The sequence below is a fragment of the Schistocerca nitens genome, chromosome 8, assembly GCF_023898315.1.
Source record: "Schistocerca nitens isolate TAMUIC-IGC-003100 chromosome 8, iqSchNite1.1, whole genome shotgun sequence".
Lineage (NCBI taxonomy): Eukaryota > Metazoa > Arthropoda > Insecta > Orthoptera > Acrididae > Schistocerca > Schistocerca nitens.
In genome coordinates this window covers 93,839,867-93,862,290 of record NC_064621.1, presented here as the reverse complement: position 1 = coordinate 93,862,290, position 22,424 = coordinate 93,839,867, and the positions used below count along the sequence as shown (strand labels likewise).

General features: G+C 43.3%; 1 protein-coding gene across 1 annotated transcript in view; it reads left to right on the top strand.

The window, feature by feature from the left end:
- Nucleotides 1-22,424, top strand: part of LOC126199087 (acetylcholine receptor subunit beta-like 2) — a 298,793-nt gene that overhangs the window by 187,682 nt on the left and 88,687 nt on the right. Inside the window, exons 7-8 of the mRNA XM_049935834.1 lie at nt 4,903-5,206; nt 17,828-17,986. Of these exons, the coding sequence (XP_049791791.1) occupies nt 4,903-5,206; nt 17,828-17,986 (463 nt within the window). The remainder of the gene's footprint in view (nt 1-4,902; nt 5,207-17,827; nt 17,987-22,424) is intronic.

The following is a 22,424-nucleotide window of genomic DNA, read 5'->3' as shown; positions in this document are numbered from 1 at the left end:
GAGTATAGTACCAAATACTGAACCCTGGGGGGCGGCTGATACTAACTGCCTCCATTGTAACCTTGTGGTGCCGGACATCATTGCTGGCGAGACGTCAGGTATGAGCGAAACTATTGTACTACACTTGGCGAAAAATTTAGGCCGCTATATTTGACAAGTAAATGGTCGAAGTCGGCAGTGTCAGAGTCTTTGCTGAAGTCTAAGAATCGCGTGATAGTTGCGTCTTGTGCATCCATGGCAAGCTTCAAGCCATCTGTTATCTTTATTACAGCAGATGTTGTGCTGCAATGTTTATGGAAACCTGATTGATATTCGTCTAGGAGGTTGTTTGTAGTTACGTAGTTCATTACACCCGGTCGTGGATTACATTTTCTAAGGCCTTGGATAGCACAGGAAGAGTGCAAAGAGGTCAGTAATGAGATCGTGCTTTGGGGACGTCATTCTTGGGTAGTGGCTTAACTTGTCCCTGTTTTCACGACTCAGGGGAAACACTTGTGATCAAGACGTTATTGAAGATATCTGTTATCTATGTATGTATCTATAAATCCAGTAGATGCTGACCTGATATGCATGATGATTTCTTTAATGGTATGTCAGGTAATATGCTTCAGATATAATTCTTTGTGGCTAGAGACATTTACCCCCATGAAGTAGCCAATGAGTGTTTTGTTTGTGGTTCAACTGCTGCTGTAAGTAATGTGAAGTATCAATTCTGTTCTTCGCTGGGACAATGGGATGAGCTGCAGCTTGTACTTTACCTATACCAAGACCACGCAGGCTTTTTCATAGGACAGCTGGTTAATGTATGGCCATGCCTGAGCTGAGTATTTCTCACAGCTTGACTGGCTCTGTTACGCTTCTGCCTGTAAGGTATATGATTTTCAGGCGTGGGTAGCTGTTTGTACGCCCGACGTGCAGAGACTCTCACAGTCATCAGCTGTTTTAGTTCTACAGTTAGGCAAGCTGCAGGTTTCCTTCTTATTTTTCTGTCTTTAGGGGATCACACTTGTCATACAGTTTTCTAGTCAACCCATGAAGTTTTTCGTTTATGTTCGAGAAGGGAATAGAGGACGTGCCAAAAACTACATATTTATTGCATCTCAAAAGCAAGCTCAGATAAATTAATTCCTTTGAAGTCTCGGTATGTAGTCAGCTGCGGTTTCTTTCTGGGATATTCTAGCGAGTATGTCATGAAAATTACGTAATGGATGGACATGCCAGGTGCAGATATCTGAGAGGTAGGAATTGGTCTGTTTGGGGATTTCTTTGCAAGTACATCTATAAGAGTGTGACTAGTGTTCCTATGATGGCTAGGATCAAGCTGAAGTAGCAACATGACGTTGTCTCCATCCCGTAAACGTCTAGCTGTTCTATGCAATTTCAAACGAGACTCGTCCGATCAGGCAGCATATTTCCAGTCACCGTCAGTCCGATGTCTGTGTTGACGGGCCCAGGCGAGGCGTGAAGCTTGTGTCGTGCAGTCATCAAGGATTCACGAGTTGGCCTTGGGCTCTGAAAGCCCACATCGAAGACATTTCGTTGAATGATTGGTACGCTGACACTTGTCGATAGCTCACAACTAAATCTGCAGCAATTTGCGGAAGTGTTGCACTTTTGTCACGTTGAACGATTCTCTTCAGTCGTCGTTGGTCCCGTTCTTGCATCATCTTTTTCCGGCCGCGGAAATGTCAGAGATCTGATGTTTTACCGGATTCCTGATGCTCACGGTGTACTCGTGAAATGGTAGTATGGTAAAACTTTCAGTATATCGCCACGACGGAGATGCTGTATCCCATTGTTCGTGCGCCGACTATAACACCACGTTCAAACTCTCTTGAATGTTGGTAACCTGCATTTGTAGCAGCAGTGACCGACCTAACAACTGCGCCAGACACTAGCTGTCTCATATAGGCATTGCCGATCGTAGCGCCGTATTGTGCCTCTTTACATATCTCTTTATTTCAATACGCATTTCTATACCAATTAATCTTTTACGCTTCAGTGTCTTATATATTCCCTCTCCTCTACAAGTCCTACAAGTTTGTAAAGGAAATTTATGAACAAAAAAATTGCTCTGAGCACTATGGGATTTAACTTCTGAGGTCATCAGTCCCCTAGAACTACTTAAACCTAACTAACCTAAGGACATCACACACATCCATGTCCGAGGTAGCATTCGAACCTGCGACCGTGGCGGTCGCACGGTTACAGACTGTAGCGCCTAGAACCGCTCGGCCACCCCGGCCGGCAAAATTTATAAACACTCTGTATGTGATGGAACTCTTTGAGATGAGTTGGCAGATACTGAACGTCTGGGTGTGCAATATGGAGTTTAGTGCACTCGGATGCAAAGTTCGCAAGGGTGTTGCTGCAGGACATTAGCGACGGTGGGTCAAGGAGGGTGGGCGCACAAAACATAGTGGGGCGCTTTGTGGTAGGAGAGTAAGGGTCCCCAGAAGTGGAAGCGGCACGTGTCGTAGAAAAGGGCCAGCAGATCTTGATAGTGGTCGTTGAAGAGCCCACTGGTGTCAGGAACACGACCTCGCTGAATAGAGCTCTTCAGGTGTGAATCTCAATTGCTTTTATCTTATTACGATGGTCCTTTATCCCTATGTAGGCAGGGTAAAAAGATCCCGCTGTAACGAAAAACTTCTTTGCTCCAGTCTTTGCAAGTCTAAATCACTTAACTTCTATCTATCTACCTACGCGATTACTCTGGTATTCACAATAAAGTGCCTGGCAGAGGGTTCAATGAACCACCTTCATGCTGTCTCTCTACCGTTCCACTTTCGAATGGCACGCGGGAAAAACGAACACTTAAATTTTTCTGTGCGAGCCCTGATTTCTCTTATTTTATCGCGATGATCATTTCTCCCTATGTAGGTGGGTGCCAACAGAATGTTTTCGCAATCGGAGGACAAAACTATCAGCTCGGAGACCGTGGCTGCGGTTACCCTTGACGCTGCATCACAGACAGGAGCGCTTGGGATGGTGTACTCAACGACGAACCTGGGTGCACGAATGGCAAAATGTCATTTTTTCGGATGAATCCAGGTTCTGTTTACAGCATCATGATGGTTACATCCATGTCTGGCGACATCGTGGTGAACGAACTTTGGAAGCGTGTGTTTGTCATCGCCATACTGGCGTACACCCGGCTTGATGGTATGGGGTGCCATTGGTTACACGTCTCGGTCACTTCTTGTTCGCACTGACGGCATTTTGAACAGTGGACGTTACATTTCAGATGTGTTACGACCCGTGGCAATCGGAGGACAAAACTGGTGATTGAAATTTCATGAGAAGATCCCGTAGCAACGAAAAACGTCTTTGTTTTAATGATTGCCACTCCAATTCACGTATCATGTCTGTGACACTATCTCCCCTATTTCGCGATAATACGAAACCAGCTGCCCTTCTTTGTACTTTTTCGATGTCATCCGTCAGTCCCACCTGATGCGGATCCCACACTGCACAGCAATACTCCAGAATAGGGCGGACAACCGTGGTGTTAGCAGTCTCTTTGGTAGACCTGTTGCACCTTCTAAGAATCTAAGTGTTTTGCCAATCAATCGCAGTCTTTGGTTTGCTCTACCCACAATATTATCTATGTGATCGTTCCAATTTAGGTAATTTGTAATTGTAATCCCTAAGTATTTAGTTGAATTTACAGCCATAAGATTTGTGTGCCTTATCGCATAATCGAAATTTAGCTGATTTCTTTTAGTACTCATGTGAATAACTTCGCACTTTTCTTCATTCAGGGTCAATTGCCACTTTTCGCACCATACAGATATCTTATCTAAATCATTTTGCAAGACGTTTTGATCATCTGTTGATTTTACAATACGGTAGATGACAGCATCATCTGCAAACAGTCTAAGACGGCTACTCAGATTGTCTCCTATGTCGTTAATATAGATCAGGAACAATAGAGGGCCTATAACACTTCCTTGGGGAACGCTGGATATTACTTCTGTTTTACTCGATGACTTTCCGTCTAATACTACGAACTGTGACCTTTCTGAAAGGAAATCACGAATCCAGTCGCACAACTGAGGCGATACTCCGTAGGCACGCAGTTTGGTTAGAAGACGCTTGTGAGGAACGGTGTCGAAAGCCTTCTGGAAATCTAAAAATATGGAATCTGTTTGACATACCCTGTCGATAGCATTTATTACTTCATGAGTACAAAGAGCTAGTTGTGTTTCAAAAGAACGATATTTTCTGAATCCGTGCTAACTATATGTCAATAAATCGTTTTCTTCGAGGTACTTCATAATGTTCGATTACAGTATATGTTCTATTGCAAATCGACATTAGTGATATAGGCCTGTAATTCAGCTGATTACTCCTATTTCCCTTTTTGGGTATTGGTGTGACTTGAGCAATTTTCCAGTCTTTAAGTACGGATCTTTCTGTGAGCGAGTGGTTGTATGTAATTGCTAAATATGGAGCTATTTTATCAGCGTACTCTGAGAGGAACCTGACTGGTATACAATCTGGACCGGAGGCCTTGCCTTTATTAGGTGATTTAAGCTGCTTTGTTACACCAAGGATCTATGTTTTTCATCTTGGCAGTTGTTCTTGATTGGCATTCAGGAATATTTACTTCGTCTTCTTTGGTGAAGGAGTTTCGGAAAACCGTGTTTAATAACTATGCTTTAGTGGCATAGATATCGCGCAGTGAAGGTATTGATTGCATCTTGCCATTTATCCTTGATATTCTCTCCCCCATTTCGCTATAGTCTTAGGCAATACTGCATAAGAGAAGGGTCAAGCGTACCGTACGCAGCTCTTCAGCAGATTTGTTGCATCTTCTAAACGTTCAACTAATAAAACGCAGTTTTTGCTTGCCTTCTGCACTATATTTCCTGTACTGTGGTTGTGCCTGTGTCGCAGATATCACGTTCAACATCACGATGCGCCGCAAGACGCTGTTCTACACGGTGAACCTGATCATCCCGTGCGTCGGCATCACCTTCCTGACGGTGCTCGTCTTCTACCTGCCGTCCGACTCGGGCGAGAAGGTGACGCTGTGCATCTCGATCCTGCTGTCGCTGACCGTGTTCTTCCTGCTGCTGGCCGAGATCATCCCGCCCACGTCTCTGGCGGTGCCGCTTCTGGGGAAGTACCTGCTCTTCACCATGATACTCGTCACCCTCTCCATCTCCGTCACCGTCTTCGTCCTCAACGTGCACTTCAGGTAGCGTCCCGCAGAGGCAGCCACACGATGTTTGAGACAACTCGTACTGTAGTAATCGTATCTTCCAATTTAAAAAAAAAAAAAATTCATCTATCTCCGGCAACTAGATATGAAAAAGTTAATTAAAATCTCATTCATAAGCATACATCAGTCAGTTCATAGAGTACGTTAATGTAGTGGAATATTTTGTTTTTCGAAGTGACTAATGAGACAACAGTTTTAATGATAAATAGAAAATAACTCTTCTTGCAATAATGAACTAATTCTACACTACTGGCCATTAAAATTGTTACACCAAGAAGAAATGCAGATGATAAACGGGTATTCATTGGACAAATATATTATACTGGAACTGACATGTGATTACATTTTCACGCAATTTGGCTGCATAGATCGTGAGAAATCAGTACCTGGAATATGCACCTCTGGCCGTAATAATGGACTTGATACGCCTGGGCATTGAGTCAGAGCTTGGATGGCGTGTACAGGTACTGCTGCCCACACAGCTTCAACACGATACCACAGTTCATCAAGAGTAGTGACTGGCGTATTGTGACGAGCCAGCTACTCGGCCACCATTGACCAGACGTTTTCAGTTGGAGAGAGATCTGGAGAATGTGCGGCCAGGGCAGCAGCCGAACATTTTCTGTATCCAGAAAGGCCCGTACAGGACCTGCAACATGCTGTCGAGCTGAAATGAAGGGTTTCGCAGGGATCGAATGATGTCCTCCGATTGCCACGGGTCGTAACACATCTGAAATGTAACGTCCACTGTTCAAAATGCCGTCAGTGCGAACAAGAAGTGACCGAGACGTGTAACCAATGGCACCCCATACCATCAAGCCGGGTGTACGCCAGTATGGCGATGACAAACACACGCTTCCAAAGTTCGTTCACCACGATGTCGCCAGACATGGATGTAACCATCATGATGCTGTAAACAGAACCTGGATTCATCCGAAAAAATGACATTTTGCCATTCGTGCACTCAGGTTCGTCGTTGAGTACACCATCCCAAGCGCTCCTGTCTGTGATGCAGCGTCAAGGGTAACCGCAGCCACGGTCTCCGAGCTGATAGTCCATGCTGCTGCAAACGTCGTCGAACTGTTTGCCAGATGGTTGTTGTCTTGCAAACGTCCCCATCTGTTGCCTCAGGGATCGAGACGTTGCTGCACGATCCGTTACAGCCATGCGGATAAGATGCGTGTCATCTCGACTGCTAGTGATACGAGGCCGTTGGGATCCAGCACGGCGTTCCGTATTGCCCTCCTGAACCCACCGATTCCATATTCCGCCAACAGTCATTGGATATCGATCAACGCGAGCAGCAATGTCGCGATACGATAAACCACCATCGTGATAGGCTACAATCCGACCTATATCAAGGTCGGAAACGTGATGGTACGCATTTCTCCTCCTTACACGAGTCATCACAACAACGTTTCACCAGGCAACGCCGGTCAACTGCTGTTTGTATATGAGAAATCGGTTGGAAACTTTCCTCATGTCAGCACGTTGTAGGTGTCGCCACCGGCGCCAACCTTGTGTGAATGCTCTGAAAAGCTAATCATTTGCATATCACAGTATCCCCTTCCTCTCGGTTAACTTTCGCTTCTGTAGCACGTCATCTTCGTGGCGTAGCAATTTTAATGGCCAGTAGTGTATATTCAACTCATATTGCAATAACAAGATTACATCCAATTTTCTGAATCGCTGTATGGTGTCGTAATAAACATAACAGGAATTTTGAACGTATCCAAAATAAAGAGAATTGGTTTTGTGTGTTTCAATTGTTCTTAACAAGCTAATATTCTAATGGAAGTTGGTATTCGTCTTAAAAAATGCTCACTTCATTTATCGGCCTTTCTGCTTTACGTCCGACATAAAATTATGAATCTTCCAACCGAGTAGTTGAAGAACATGAGGAATTAATTATTATAGGAGGATTTCCCAGAAAGTAAGGCACTGCATTTTTTATTCAAGAATTCTTTATTGAGCATAATGACAATTACACATACGAAAGAATGGTGTTTTATCTACACATCCTTTTCTTCTGCGTTATGTCCATTCCGTTCTATGGCCTTCCTCTAGCGCGAAACAAGAGGGGGTGTGCCCTGTCGGTACCAATGCTTGGCCTCTTGGAACTGAATTCTATATTTAACTTATATTCAACCTTAAAATGTCTTCCACGAATGGCATCCTTGATTGGTCCCAACAAGTGGAAGTCCGAGGGGGTTATGCCAGACTGTCAGGTGAGACAGCCGCGGATGGTCTCCCCGACCGCTGCAAATCGTGGAGCTTCACCGAACCAACTTCTGATGACCTCATGCTCAGTGCTCAGCGACTAACTGTACGTCTGTCGACAGCAGATGCTCCATAGACTTTGTACAAGCGTTTGTGAATATTCTCCACTGTTTCTTTCCCTGCAGTGAGAAATTCAATGACGACACGTTGCTTGTAACGTACATCACCTACAGAAGCCATTTTGAAACTGTCCTGCAGCTACGCTATCTGTCGGAAGTGACAGAAACTTGGCGCATTCAATCGGGAGACTGCAAATAATTCATACGTAACGTTTCTAATTCGTAGCACTGTTTTCGGCTGAGGAAAAAAAAAATGCCGTGCTTTACTTTCTAGGCCATCCTCGTATCTACAGGGTGTTTCACAATAGTTTGACGATCTCACATTTGAATAGCACACAGACTAAATGCGAAACAATGTTGAACATTTTACACAAGGTACAACATTTATCCAAGTTTACTTATGAAATATTACATGAAGCGAATGACGACCAGTCGCGGCTACACAATACTCGAGGTGTTTCACTCAGTTTTGAACACATCTTTCGTAACTGCTGAAGAAATTCTGGAAATTTCATCATGAATTCCATTTTTTAACTGTTGCCACTTCTCCGCCGGTCGGAGTACACTCTCGCCTTCAAATAACCATCTAGGTAAAATGAAAGTTAAATGAAGAGAGCGAGGCCATCATTCGACATAAGCGCGTTTGGTAATTATGCTATTACCAAATGCTTCACGGAGAACTTGCAAGGTCTTGTTGGATGTGTGGCATGTCGCACCGTATTGCTGGAAAGTTTCCGTAACGTATTCGTTACGAAAGATGAGGGCTTGACTGTAAACTGCTGTACACACGTTCGATGTTCTCTGGGGTTTGAAAGGTTTTCCAAGGTCCGACTGATTTTAGATTCGATGCACTGACAGCTTCACGGAAGCTTCTTACCCAATTCAATATTGCTCCTCAAGCAGGAATTGGGTATCACCGCAAAATCTTGAAATGTTTACGAAAGGCACGTTGCACTCGCACGAGAGATTCGCGATAGCGAAAATAGCGCCCCAACGTTAACCCGTGGTGTTGCTTCGACCAGTAAGCTATGATTACTACTGACCTGTACACGGGACGAAGCTTGACTCTCCGCACTTTGAAAATTGCACTAGAAACGGAATAGGTAGTGATAACACATACGTATTAACGTCTAATTCGATCGCTGGCTTACTGCCGTCGCTGTATCTCGCTTTTAGCGCGCGTTATTCAAATCTGAAATCGCCAACACATCGTGAAACACCCTGTAGAAGGTAGTGAATTTGCTCTATAAGCACTCTATAGTTCGACAATGGAGTCTGAAACTTCATACGTCATTCCAATAATTCTAGCAGTGATTCTAAATGTTAGGGCTTTGAGCGTAGCTTACGGGTGCTATCCACGTAATACCTTTCGCTTTGAATGTGCAAACGTAATATCACTCTTCAGAAATTTTTCTTGCATGAGTAACAAAACTGAAACCGCGTGGACCTATAGAGGAAGGGTGGAAGTTAAAAGTAGTTGAACGGGTGTTCTTATTGGTACTGAGAGAATATGGATAGCAGTGCTACAACTAAGAAGTTCTAACACAAAAGGGAACAAGTGGGGAAAACCACGCAGAATGACATAATAAGAGCTGGAATAAGGAGACCACTGACTGTAATCACATATGACTAACGGCATCATGAGATGGCAGACTCTAGTGTAGTTGATCAAAGGACGCGCATTATAAAACTAATGAAAATATTATTCACATGTGCAGGTATTCTCTTATTAGATTCATTACTGTAAATTTCGTGTATGTGTGTGAAATCTTATGGGACTTAACTGCTAAGGTCATCAGTCCCTAAGCTTACACACTACTTAACCTAAATTATCCTAAGGACAAATACACACACACCCATGCCCGAGGAAGGACTCGAACCTCCGCCGGGACCAGCCGCAGAGTCCATGACTGCAGCGCGTTAGACCGCTCGGCGTAAATTTCGTAAATAAAGTAAAGTAGCAGAGAATGATGAGTAAGAGATATTTGAAAATTGCAGTAGAGAACAGAACAGGTAGTGATAACACATATATGTTAAGGTTTAATCCGATCGCTGGGTTATCGCTGTCCATTTTTTCTTAAAATAATTCGTAGTTGAACGGAATATCGTGACGGCACTGAATCATCTTAATATGAAAAATGGAGTAGCATATCAATACATACTTTATTTCTATTTCGAAACGGTTTTATGAGATGAACGGGATTATGAATACACAGTACATACATTCCTTTATAGTATGAGCCCTATTGAAGACCGTACTGAAGATGCTGACCTGTTGCAACAGTAATTCTTAGTTGAATCCGGACACATTTACCGCCCAAACGCAGCACAATGTAGGAATCAAGTATCTGAAGAGAAGAGGGAGCGACCCTATACTGATGCGGCTCCACGCTTCCGTCTGGCGCGCTAATCCTGATCCTGGACCTTGATTTCCTGCAGACTTCATCGCTTGCGGAGAATCTCGGTTAAATACCGACGTCGCCGCTGGAACAAAATGGCTCTGAGCACTATGGGACTCAACTTCTGAGGTCATCAGTCCCCTATAACTTAGAACTACTTAAACCTAACTAGCCTAAGGACATCACACACATCCATGCCCGAGGCAGGATTCAAACCTGCGACCGTGGCGGTCGCTCATTTCCAGACTGTAGCGCCTAGAACCGCTTGGCCAGTCCGGCCGGCTCGCCGCGGTCACTGCGAGTCATATTTCGCAGGCGAAATAGAAAACGAACATATCCTACCAATTAAACTCGGCAATATCGTAATCAAAATAGCCACCAGTGAAAATGGTTGTCATCACATCCTTCGTTTTGTATCACGCACGTATCCAGTGTCCTATTCTGTGGCGGAGGGGCCGGAGGGCCATAGTTCTTTACTCGTTTCCACCGCTACCCCAACCCCTTCCCCTTCCTCCGTATATTACCTGCCGTCACACTCACTTTTAAGATCCCACATACGCATTTCATTTGAACAATAATAACAACTAAATATGCAAAAGTTTTAATACAATAATAATAATTTGCTTGGATCAGTCCTGTGGCATTTCCTGTACCTTGAGGCGTGCAGGACTAATTTTAAATGTGTCTCTGTACTCGCGATAGCGTTCACGCTTCCTGAGCACTGGGTCCCAGGTTCGTTTACCGGCGGGGTTATGGATTTTCACAAGCCTCTAGATGACAGGTTATTATTGTGTCGTCTTCACCATCATCATTCATCCCCATTACGGTCGGATGGAGGCAATGGCAAACCACCCCCGCTAGAACCTTGCCTAGTACAGCGGTTCGGGTCTGCCGCATCGTCCCTTACGTTCTGTCGAGGAGTATGGGACTTCATCACCATCATCATCCTTCACACACTTCCAATTCTCGTTGCTCACCCAACCAGTAACAGCCTAGAATGATGTCCAGTAAAAAGTTAACAAATTTCCAACACTTAATTTTAACGAGTTGTAAGATAATAATGGACAAGCACAGTTTAATGAAGCATGATGCAATTTCGCAATAAATGCAACTTTGAACTGCAGATAAAGCTCTAACATCGGTGCCGTCAGTATGGATAAGCTGCAGAATAATAGTTCCCACTGTAGTCTGACCATGTGTTGTCGCTACTATGAAATCTATACAGACTTATCCTCTATTATACGAATGCAATCACACATCGGATTAATTTAGGGTACACTACGCCCATTGAGATAATGCCTATTGAAGCAATATGGTTCTCAAACAAAATTGGAACTATGAATGCTTTCCGTTTGTATTTTATACAAATAAATGGCAGACTTAAAGGCAGGTAAATGCTACAATAACTAAGAGACATCTGCGGGGTGAGAATTAAGATAGAAATAGCACATTATTAAGATAACATGAGACGTGGTGCATTTATGAAATTACTAGAATTTTTACACGTGGTACTTTAATTGTGATAACTACTCGGTAAAGAGTCCCTGGAGCAACAAATTTAAGACAAATTCTGACTGCTGGTGTTCCATATAACGACTACAGAGAGTGATCTGGGGTGAACCTCTGTGTTGCAGAAGTGAGCAAGATGTTCCACATTCCTTTACAGTCTCATCTCACAATCTACAAATTCGTTGACGTATTCCAAGGTAACGGTCTCTTGCTGAAGGCAAGGCTTCTAATGGAAGAACGGTGCCAAACACTGCCCGAGCACGGCCAGTAGGGCTTTTCTATGTATTCTTTGGTTTCCACTTCATTAGTTCCTTTCACTCCCCGTACGGTTTTACTCTTATTATGCTAATTGTAATTCATTATAGAATACAGCATCTTACCTTTTTCTGTTGCCTTTTTCGGTTTCATCTACAGGGTTTGAATTGTTACACTTGTTGACACCATATCGGTGGTAGTTGGTCCCCAGATGCCGTTCCTATTGCCACCACTCCTCTTGGGACAAAATCTGTGTACCTCGTCTGTCTGTGTCTAGAGTAAATCATTGTCCAGGTGTAAGAACATCTTTGTAAATGTTTTCGTAATGTTTAATTGAGGCGGGACGAGGTTATCAGCCTAGTACTTACTTGCTCCATAAAATTTCGGGCGTGCTGCCGCATAAATTCAGCCTCTGCCTCTAATATTTCGGCTGAATACGGTCCAGCCATCTTCAGAGTGAGCCGAGGTGACTAACGCTCCAGCACTTGCTCCGTCCTTTTAAATTAGACGACCGAACCACTGCGTATGCGGCCAAAGATACACGAGGCGGCAAAGACGTTGATAGGTGGCAAAGAGGTGTAACATAGGCATGGAAATTGAATCTAAGGCTGCGCAGTCGATCCACAGGATGATATTGAAGTGTCACGGAGAGCTGAACCGTCACGAAGTCCCTGTGATTCAATTATAGAAATTGCCGGATTCCATGATTTGTCCAAGCTGAAGCCGCTATCTCTATTAATTAAACTCGTCGACAACCGAATTTCAGTTGCTTCTTTCACTACTGCGTCCCAGAAAGATGAAGTCGAGGTTAAAACTTCGACATTATCGTCCACCATACAGTCCCCAGTGGCAATACAGTGCTCCGCCACCGCAGATTTATTAGGTTGTAAGAGCCGGGTGTACCTGCGGTGCTCTGTGCATCTCTACTGAACTGCAAGTGTCGTCTGTCCGATGTATGAAAGGCCGCACTCACAGGGGATCTTGTAAACCCCAGGCTTGCGAAGCACCAAATCATCTTTAACGGAACCCAGGAGTGCTGCAGTCTTATGTGGAGGGCGAAAAATCATTTTCACTGAGTTTCCTGAGGATGCGTCCGATTTTTGACGGAAGGCTTTCCACTTTTAGCAGGAAAGCCATGAATTTAAAACTTTCCGTGTCTTCTTTTTTTGTGCTCATTGTTGATTTCATTTGTAGTGCCTTATGCATCTACTGTTGAGAATACCCGTTGGCTTCAAAAACTCTTCTCAGGTTTAGAAGCTCGTCCTCCAGACTGCTCTCGTCAGCAATGACGTGTGCTCTGTGTACTAGATTCCTGAGCACACTCATCGTCTGCGAAGGATGGTGGCAGCTATTTGCACCTAAATATAAATCCGTATGGGTCGGTTTTCGATACATTGCATGTCCCAAAGTGCCATCATCTTTCATAATAATGTCGAAATTTTAGCTTCGACTTCATCTTTCTGGGGCTCAGTAGTGAAAGAAGCAACTGAAATTCGGTTGGCGACGAATCTGATTAATAGAGATAGCGGCTTCAGCTTGAACAAATCATGGAATCTGGCAATTTCTGTACTTAAATCACAAGAGACATTGTGACGATACAGGTCTCCGTGACACATCTATATCACCGTGTGGATCAACTGCGCAGCCGTAGATTTAATTTCCATGCATATGTTACACCTCTTTGCCGCGTATCAACGTCTCTGCCGCCTTGTGTATCTTTGGCCGTAGAAGCAGCGGTTCGGTCCTCGAATTTAAAAGGACGGAGCAAGTGCTGGAGCGTTAGGCACCTCGGCTCATTCTGAAGATGGCTGAGCGGTATTCAGCCGAAATATTAGAAGAAGAAGCTGAATTTCTGCGGCTGCACGCCCGAAATTTTATGGAATAGTCTTTACGACGCGAGGACATAAAGATGCACATCTAGTATTTACCTAGCTGAATGAGGCAAACCGGCTAAAAACTACATCCATGTCGGCCAACGCACCATTCCTCATCTTTAAGCCACATTTTCTGGAGTATCATTATTTACGTGTTTGTTAGAACGTGTAGCATGCATTACGGCATGAATGTAAAACAATGGTACTAATTAAAAGTAGATGAAATATAGAGTGCAGAAATCTTACATGCAGCGTGGGAAAAAAACTGTCCCAGAAAATATTTCCTGCATTATAAGATAGGTAACCCAACTTACATCATCTGCTTCGGGTCCAGATAACGGAAACTGGCTCGCTATTTTAATGTGCATGAAATATTTTGTGGGCCAGTTGTATTTTGTCAACCCTATACATGGCACGATAGCTTCATGAAAAAGCACTGTCGTAAGTGTCACACACATACACAAACTGACAGTGTCACACCACCCACCATTTCTCCAGACCCACCCCAACACCTCATTCCACTCTCTCAGAATCCCTCAGTCAGTTTCCACGATTGCTCAGTGAGCTCTAAAGCCTGTACAGTTTTCTACGTTTCAGATTAAGTGTAAAGAAATGTTTACTGACTGAAACCTATACTATGCGAATTTACCACACGTGGAACAAAAGACGGCAGCCTGAACAGGACACAAAATCAATTTAAGTGAAAAATACAAACATAGAATTGTAAATGGAAATAGCTAGATCCAAACAAGACAGAATCACTACAAAATTCATATCAAAATACGTGTAATTAAATAATTTTATGTGTATTAGAAACCCTGGAGATGCCTAACATGAATAGGTGAAACATGCCCGGAACTTAACAATAAATTTCAGTTGCAAAAAACGGAAGTATTTTTCTCTTTATGAAAAAAAACATAATTGAAGTTATTATTATCAAGTGAGGAAAATGGTTGCAAATATTAACAATATTCTAAATTTCTCAGTACAGTCATTAGTAACCCTGGTCAGTGACAGAATGTACGTTGCACTTTCTTTATATGAGAGAATGGTACACTCCTGTATTATGTGCTGGATGGTCTGGGGAGTCTCTTACATTTGGAAGGAAAATCCTTGCATACTTGGATACTCCACGGTTTATGTGAAATCTATTAGCTGTCTTCCTCTATGTCGACACAGATCTAAGCATGGAGCTTTAACATGAATATCAAGGTCCGTCTCTACTCCTGATGGAGCACTGTGTGTATGAAATCCATGATCAAGAAATTTTGCAGTTTTTGTTAATTGTTGTCTGAATTTTATCCTGATGTACGTACTAGGGATGGGTGAGAAGCTCAGGGTTGTCCAGCATCTTCTTATACTGGCGTAACGAGCTCATACAGCATAGTGTTGGGAGGCAGCACTCTGGGGTAGTTTTCAGTTAGCCTATGACGGTACACATTTCTGTACTGTGTTGGGTGCCCAACCTGTTGGAACCATAGTTTGATGTTCAATGCAATTGCGAAACTTTTCTGTAGTTAAGTGTACTTCGTAGTTCAACAGCACTGCGGTGTCACTAAACATAAGCGTAGCGTGCAGTACGCCCAGCTGCTTTTTCTGTTTAGTGAAAATTTAAGAATCTGAGCTCCAGTAAGAAGATTAGCTTCAGATGACGTGCATCGTCAAGGCATACCCTACAATGTTCCAATGTTTTATAGTATCGTTTACAAACAAGTTGTATCTCAGATCTCTACTGGCTACCGTGAATTCCATGTTCTTTCATCAAAATCTACGTGCAGGAGAATATAACATATCCGTCAGAATCAGAAGTACGGATTTTTTTGTAAGGAGATTCCTTTAATTTAGCAAATCATCTACAAATCTTCCAGTATGGCAGTAGTAGCTATATCTAGGACACATATAATTATTTATTTTGTTGCTGTTGTAACTGATATTGTATCGATCCTTCATTGTTAATTTTTAGTCGATCACAAAGTAATGAATTCTTGTACAACAGAACTATTAATATTACTGTTTCTTAATAGATAAGCTAATTGTGCTTTTCAGATGTTAATACCTGAGAAAATGCCTCATTTAAAAATCAGAAATACCTGCGTAGGAGCTTCCATGTAGTTATTTAACTGTAACAATAGTAATAATAATAATAATTACTACTATATTTATTGATCTTTTGATAATGTAGTACAATGATATGGACGACTCAGCTCTGTAGAAGCTTAAATAATGCATATAATGTAAAATGGGAACTAATTTTTATATTAACAGCGTACCAAACTGATAGAAATTTTGACACACATACCATTTCGCTCATGTTACTTCACCTACATAATTTCAACCACACATTTATAGTTAATGAAGACGTTAAGATCAGTTCAACAGTTTTTTGAGTACCCGACTATATGAAACGACGAAAACAGAGAAGGCACACAGTAAAAGTTATCATAGATAGTCTTGGGGAAAATGTCAGACCTATGACGTGTATAAGGGTGAATTATTCATGCATCCCCAACGGCATAGACTTCTTAAATACTTGCATGTTTTCATTTCTTTTACAAATATACTTAATGTGTTATATATTACTTGCAATGCATTGAAGATTGTTTCAGATTTATATAGCATACTTTTCCTATATAACGCCTCACTATTTCTTTCTCAACGAAAATTGCTTCTATTTCTAGTTTCATAAATGTGAAATTATTAACAATTCACCAAGTGATTTAAGGTAACATCCACGTTCACACATACAGTTCTGGAGCAGACAAAGTTTCAAATGCATCAAAAATCTTCTTGCATAATTCCCTCTTGGTTTCAGAAGTTTGAAGAATTTTTTTACAGTAGTTACATTCCGTGGAACATCACACTGTAACATGTGCGCGGTAGGCTCTTAGTGCTGTTTCGGTGCCACAGTAGATCTTAAAACATTTGTAATACATTACGGTATTTACTCATGTCTGTAAATAGGAATTGGGACACAATAACATTCAAAAAATCTACAGATTTCTCTTGGCACTTCCCACACATCTAATTACACTGATGTGAGATAAGTCGTGGGATAGCGATATGCACATATACAGATGGCGGTAGTATCGCGTACACGAGGTATAAAAGGGCAGTGCACTGGTAGAGCTGTCATTTGTACACAGGTGATTGTGCCCGCACAACGATAATTAACGGACTTTGAACGCGGAATGGTAGTTGGAGCTAGACGCGTGGGACATTCCATTACGGAAATCGTTAGGGAATTCAATATTCCGAGATTCACAGTGTCAAGAGTGTGCCCAGAATATCAAATTCCAGGCATTACCTCTCACCGCGATCAACGGAGCGGCTGACAGCCTTCACTTGACGACCGAGAGCAGCGGCGTTGGCCTAGAAGTTGTCAGTGCTAACAGACAAGCAACACTGCGTGAAATAACTGCAGAAATCAATGTGGGACGTACGACAAAAGTATCTGTTACGGCACTGCGGCGAAATTTGGCCTTAATGGGCTGTGGCAGCAGAAGACAGACGTACGAGTGCCTTTGCTAACAGAACAGAATCGCCTGCGGCGCTTCTCCTTGGCTCGTGACCATATCTGTTCGAGCTTAGACGATTGGAAAACAGTAGTCTGTATCAGACGAGTCTCGACTTCAGATGGTATGAGCTGATGGTAGAGCCCAAGTGTGCTGCAGACCACACAAATCCATGGACCAAAATTCTCAACAAGGCACTGTGCAAGCTCATGTTGGCTTGATAATGTTGTGGGCTGTGTTTACGTGGAACCGATAATACACTGGAAATGGTTATGTTCGGGTACTGGAGACCATTTGCATTTACTCCCAAACAACGATTCCACCGGGCCACAATTGTTCACGATTGGTTTGAAGAAAATTATGGGCAATTCGAGCGAATGATTTGGCCACTCATATTACCTGACATGAATCTCGTGGAGAATTCATGGGACCTCATCGAGAGGTCAGTTCGTGTAGAATATACTGCACCAGCTACATTTTCGCTATTACGGTCGCCTGTAGAGGCAGCATGGCTCAATATTTCTGCAGGGGACTTCCAACGAATTGTTGAATCCCTGCCACGTCGAGTAGTTGCTGCACTACGACGGAAAAAACGATTTCCGGCTCGATACTAGGAGGCATCCCGTGACTGTTTCCACCTCAGTGTAAGTGCAGGGCGCAGCACGCTGCCCGCATTACGCACACTGACGTTTCGTCGCGTTGTGTCCAGGTCGCCGTCGACGCACCGCATGTCGCCGTGGGTGAAGCGCGTCTTCCTGCACTTCATGCCGCGACTGCTGATGATGCGGCGGCCGCCCTACTCCTCCAGGGACTGCATCGATGACAACAACTTCATCGACAACGGCTACACGAACGACATGGACTTCAGGTAGGTCCCAGAGAGGGACACGCAAAGTGTGGCTAGCTGAACGAGTGCCTTTGAACGTTTCCGTCATGAAGCAGTCGTTAGTAGCTTTGGATTGAAAGAAAAAACGAATACGACAAAGAAACGATTTTTTAGCTCTAGTTTCTGTCACATACAGTAAGTAGACGTACAGGGTGAGCAAAAGTCTTGCCCTGATTATAAAAATTTATAACAGAATAACCGTTTGACATAATAAGTTACATTTGATGCCGTTACATAGATTAGTGTTACTAGTTTTTTTTAAGACCACTTACGTTAGCAAGCCTCTACGTGTGCTCCCTTGGTAGCTCGGAGAATGTCGAGGCGGTATTCCATTTCCCGTTAGGTGTTTCGCAACATGTGTTCTGTTACAGTACCCACATCAGTTTGTATCCTAGCCTTCAAATCGTCGACGTCAGCAACTGGTGTGACGAAGACTCTGTCCTTGATATAGCCCCAGAAAAAAAAGTCAAGGGGCGTAATTTCTGGAGAGCGGGGTGGCTAGGGTGTTAGACCGTTCCTTCCAATCCGGAAATTATTCCTCTCTCCAGACATTACGCCCATTGACTTATTTTTCTGGGGCTATATCAAGGATAGAGTCTTCGTCACACCACTTGATGACGTCGACGAACTGAAGGCTAGGATACAAGCTGTTGTGGGTACTGTGACAGAACACACGTTGCGAAACACCTGGCGGGAACTGGAATACCGCCTCGACATTATCCGAGCTACCAAGGGAGCACAGGTCGGGGTTTACTAACGTAAGCGACCTTACAAAATAAGAACTAGTAACACTAACCTATGTAACGGAATCAAATGTAAAGTATTATGTCAAACGGTTATCCTGTAATAAATTGTTATAATCAGGGAAAGACTTTGTGCTCACCCTGTACTTTAAGTTAAGGTATTAAGAGAAATCGATAAATTTTAGTGATTTAAGTCATGAGCATTGAAAGCCCATTTGAAATTTTCTTTATGGTAGTTACACCTTCAGAGTTCTAAATTGATAGAAGAATGCGTGGTAGTTGACTGAAGATAAACAAAATCAAGTGGTGGTTTTATGAGATCGTTGTCTTTTGGGTTGCTCGTTATAAGCGATTTCCAGGGCATCCCTGCACACAGACGATTAGTAATCCAGAAGCACCGCTTTATTACAATGGCCCTGATATCGTTGTTCAAGTACAGAAATAGCCTGATGGCATATTTCTCCGAATTTATCACTGTCGAGTTAACAAATAGGAGGGAAACAGTCAAAATGTGGGTGGAGAAAATAGTTTTTAAGTGGCATGCTTCCGTATTGATCGTATATTTGCCGAAGGACTGTCTTTTCATCTCTTTTGTTTCCTAAGAATCCACGAATGTCTCCCTGTAAAGTTTTTCACGCTTCCATTTCTTTCCACTCCAAAATTCCGTCAAACGCAGGACCTTTACAAATGCCGAATTTCTGATCAATCACCTTCTTGTACTTAATGTACAAAATTGCGTCTCCTAATTGTATTGTATTGAACTGGGCACCTGGAAACGACGGAGAGGCTTCGCCCCCGCCGTGGCCCACAGTGGTTCACAACCCCACAACAGGCTACAGCAGTCCACTCACCCCACCGCCGCCCCACACCGAACCCAGAGTTATTGTGCGGTTCGGCCCCCAGTGGATCCCCACGGGTATGTCTCGCACCAGACGAGTGTAACCCCAATGTTTGCGTGGTAGAGTAATTATGGTGTACGCGTAGGCCTACGCGGAGAAAGTGTTTGCGCAGCAATCGCCGACATGGCGTAACTGAGGCGTAATAAGGGGAACCAGCCCGCAATTTCCGAGGCAGATGGAAAACCACCTTAAAAACCATCCACAGACTGGCTGGCACACCTGACCTCGACGCTAATCCCCTGAGGGTTCGTGCCGGGGACCGGTACTCCTTTCCACCCGGAAAAGCAGTGCGTTAGACCGGGAGGCTAACCGGGCGGGTTGTCTCTTAATTACTTAAGAGGCCTATCCTTCTAGATTTATACTTTCAACAAAATTTTTCATCAAACCAAGATTTATTTTTAAGTGGTGAAAGAAGAACGTTTTTTCGGTCGGAAACGAGTTTTTCTCACTAAAGTTAAGATTTCTTGCAGGTCAGTGTTCTTGATTGTAATGTGATTCCCTACGCTTACAGTCCCACATTCATGGAAAGCAGCACTAATTAGTGTACTTAGACCACCACATATTTTCCACTAGCACTCTGCGAGTTTGCTGGAGTCGAGGTGGACTGTCATGTTGGCGTAAGTCTGATTCATGTGAACTGCATGACTAACAACAACAAAAGAACGATGACTGCCGTTGTGTAGTAATGCAGCTTTCAGACTAAGCTTGGAGGTATCTATGAAACTGAATAAGGTGGCGCAGTGGCTAGTACACTAGACTCGCATTCGGAAGAACGATGGTTCAAACTCCGGTCATCCTGATTTAGGTTTCCCATTATTTTTCCTAATCGCTCCAGCCAAATTCCGGATATGTTCCTTTGAAAGGGCACGGCTGATTTCCTTTTCCATCCATTCCTAATCCGAGCCCGTGCTCCGTCGCTAATGACCCCGTTGTCGACGGGACATTAAACATCGATCTCCTCCTCCTCCTCCTCCTCCTCCTCCAGTCAGTTGGATCACGATTGAAATTCGCATCAGATGATTTCTAGCTCTACTGCTTTTATGCAGTCAAAGAATTCATTACCTGTATGACTAATAGAAGCTACACAATTTTAAATCAAGAATTTCTAAAGACTAACGAAACAGTTTATGTACTAGATATGTGTTGACTGGGCATCATCACAATCATCATCAACACCAACAGATGGTCTCAAAAAGTTCTTGACTCAGTAAGTCTTGAGCCTCCTTTCTTAAATTTCCTAAATTATCAGTTTTGCTGTGCATCCTTTTCCAGTTCTCCCAACCTTACTGCCAAGAATGCTTTCCCCTCCTCTAAAACGTCCCTACGGATCCTAGAAATATAATCATCCCATCGGACCCACTTAAAATCGCGGTGTTAAAAACGCTTTACGACACATTTTAACTTTCTGTCTGCCCTCTGGATAAAATTATGGTTTTCACTTATTGTGGTTACGGGGAATATGGATTTGAAAATAACAATTCGCAAAAATAGGAGTTATGGAAAATGCATAATTTCGAAACCGTAGAAAGATAAATGTTTCACCCAGGATAAGTTTAGTAAGACTTTTTGGTTCTTTTCTTTTGTATTCAAGTTCTGCAGTGTCTCTAACTAAGGTCCAACAAAATTCTGCCAATATGCTGCAGTTCCACAGCCCAACAAACCGCTATCCGGTGCTAAAATACCCTGGTGCAAACGTTTTATATGTTCATCAGTTATATCCCCCAACGTCTGAGGGAAAAAGTCAAGAAGGTAATCAAGGAAATGTAACTTTGGTGACACGTGAAACTTTATACGTTGGGCCGGCCGTGGTGGCCGAGCGGTTCTAGGCGCTCAGTCCGAAACCGCGCTACTGCTACGGTCGCAGGTTCGAATCCTGCCTCGGGCATTGATGTGTGTGATGTCCTTAGGTTAGTTAGGGGACTGATGACCACAGCTGTTAAGTCCCACAGTGCTCAGAGCCATTTGAACCATTTTTTTTATACGTTGGAAACACCATGCCGGTTACCTTCTCTTTACGGTCATCAGATCTGTGATTTCCAAGGACGCACACACTGAGCTCAAGGCATTCCATGGCTCTGTCTCTGTCTCACGTAAAGAGATGGTGAAATAAGTATCTAGCTTAAGTTCTCGTATTTAGGGGCCAATAAATACTACCTCTTTAATCTCTACACCGCTGAAACTGGGATATTTTGTATTCAGATGCGCAATAGCTTCCCCTTCTCTGCTCAACACTTCTACCCATACTCGTATCGTCATTAGCTAGCTTTTAATATGCAGGGGTGGGAGACATACTTATTCTGAGTTTAGAAAAGGCTCCTACGACACACTAATTTTCCCGGGAAATAAGCGTTTCGCTTACGCCACTGTTTACGTTCGTAACGTTCTTTCTCTTAGCAACTGTCTCACTCATACTGAATGCAGCAGTACTTCCTGAAACGTGGTTGCATGCCAGTCAATAGCCCTGTTACTTTGAGATCTGTACACAAATTCCATTTATACATATCACAGTGCAAGTAACTGAGCATTGTCTCATAAGTCTCTTTCTCGTTAACCGAGTATCGGACTGGAACCGAGGCATATTTATTACCATTTTCAAAGAGGACTGCCTTTGAACTTGATTTCGAAGAATCAATAAGGAACTTCCAGTCCCCAGGTCGTGAACATGACGGAGTACTCCAGACAAACCACTGATGTCACTTCAGTACGCAGACTCGTTGCTGGTAGAGAAAAAGGTTTCAAGGTTTCAAACTCATTCTGGTGTCTCCTACATGTCGTCAC